Genomic DNA, 1,571 nt, shown 5'->3' with positions numbered 1-1,571 from the left:
GGTTTGGAAGGGTGATTTGAGCGGGTTCGTCAAGGGGGTGGTTTGTGGGGGGGGGGGAGGGGATGTCAGATGTCAAGGGGGGTGCTTGACGGGACAAGAGGGTTGGGGAAACCCGTTGACGAGGTGAGGGGTTTTGACGGGTGCGACAGCGCTGCAAAGCGCGAGCGCGAATGCCACTAGCGGGGGGCTGGGTGGAAGAGGGTCCAGGCCCCGTGTCCCCGCCCCGCGCTGGCCGCACATCAGCCACCCTTCAGCGTCGCCCCCAGACCCTCGCCCGCATCCCGCGCCCGGAGCACGAAGCCCGCCCCCGCGACCCACCGGCGCAATCTGAGTCAGCAGCTTGAGCACCGCCCGCAGCTGCCCCTCAAAGTCCCGCCACTGTGCTTCGCTTATCCGCACGGCCGCCGCAGCGCCCGCGCCCGCGGAGGCGCCGCCGCTCGCGCCCGCGCTGGCGGCGCCGCCTGCGCCGCCGCTGCCGCTGGGGTCGGCGGGCTCTGCGGGGAAGCCGGCCTGGCTCTCGAGAGCAGCGAAGTCCTGCGGCGTCAGCTTGCGAGCGAGGCCTGCGGCGGCGTAGCGCTCCGCGATGAAGCCTGATGAAGGGGAAGGATTGTGTGCGTGTGCGCAAGAAAGTGTGTGTATGTATGTGTGTGTGTGTGTGTGTGTGTGTGTGTGGGTGGTGCGTGCATAGAGGAAGCGACGGCGGTCGCGATGTGGATTCCAGATGACTGGCACGCCGAGGAGACGAAGCACGTAGCTGGATTGCATGTGCGCCAGCACGGATGCTTTGAGGGTGCGCGGACTCGCCGCCTGCGCAGCCCTACAGCTGGACACGGCTTCTTGGAATGTGGCATCCATAGGCCTTGCGGCTGGCACCTCACCCCAGCCCCCCGCCCCCACCCCTCCCAAACAAGCCCGGGCACCCACCACTGAGCAGCGGCCGCGAGAGCGGCAGCCCGGCCGCGCCCGACGGCCCGAGCAGCCGCGGTGGCGGCGGGAGCAGCGGCTGCGCGCTGCTGCCCGTGCCGCCGCCCAGGCTGCCACCCAGGCTCCCGCTCAGGCTCCCGCCCGCGCCGCCGCCCGCGCCGGCAGAGATCATCCCCTCAAATTCCGCCAACATGTCCTCCAAATTCAGCCCCGCGCCGCCCGCGCCTGGCGCAAAGCGCGTCGCCGCCTGCCCAAACGGCCCACCGCCCGCCATCACCGACGCCTGCAGCCCGCCGAACCCCGCGCCGCCCAGCCCGGCCGCCGCCGCCGCAGCGGCAAACCCCGGGGGCGTGCCCTGCAGCATGCGTGCGGCGGCCGCCTGGAGCGCTGCCGCGTGCTGCTGCTGCTGCTGCTGTTGCTGCTGTTGCTGCTGCTGCTGGAGCACCGCCCGCTGCAGCGCGGCCTGCTGCAGCACGGCTTGCTGCATGGCCGTCGCCTGACGCATGGCCTGCAGATTTTGCAGGCCATGCAGCCCCTGCAGCCCCTGCAGGCCCTGCAAATGCTGCAGCCCCTGCAACCCGCCCAGGAGCGGCCCCCCCATCCCACCCATGCCCGGCAGGCCGCCCAGGCCCCCACCCATCATCGCC

The 1,571-nt window shown here is 71.5% G+C and overlaps 1 protein-coding gene across 1 annotated transcript in view; it reads right to left on the bottom strand.

Annotated features, from left to right (window-relative positions):
• The window catches only part of MNEG_1307 (hypothetical protein), a gene marked incomplete at both ends in the record, with an annotated part of 2,957 nt that extends 1,528 nt beyond the window's left edge, over positions 1 to 1,429 (bottom strand). The window contains 2 exons of the mRNA XM_014050204.1: positions 319 to 590; positions 925 to 1,429. Coding sequence (XP_013905658.1) covers positions 319 to 590; positions 925 to 1,429 — 777 coding nt within the window. The remainder of the gene's footprint in view (positions 1 to 318; positions 591 to 924) is intronic.
• Positions 1,430 to 1,571: the final 142 nt, after the last annotated feature.

This window comes from Monoraphidium neglectum (assembly GCF_000611645.1).
Source record: "Monoraphidium neglectum strain SAG 48.87 unplaced genomic scaffold scaffold00128, whole genome shotgun sequence".
In the NCBI taxonomy this organism is placed as follows: Eukaryota; Viridiplantae; Chlorophyta; class Chlorophyceae; order Sphaeropleales; family Selenastraceae; genus Monoraphidium; species Monoraphidium neglectum.
The sequence above is the reverse complement of the archived record's forward strand: the minus strand, read 5'-3'. Positions and strand labels throughout refer to the sequence as shown.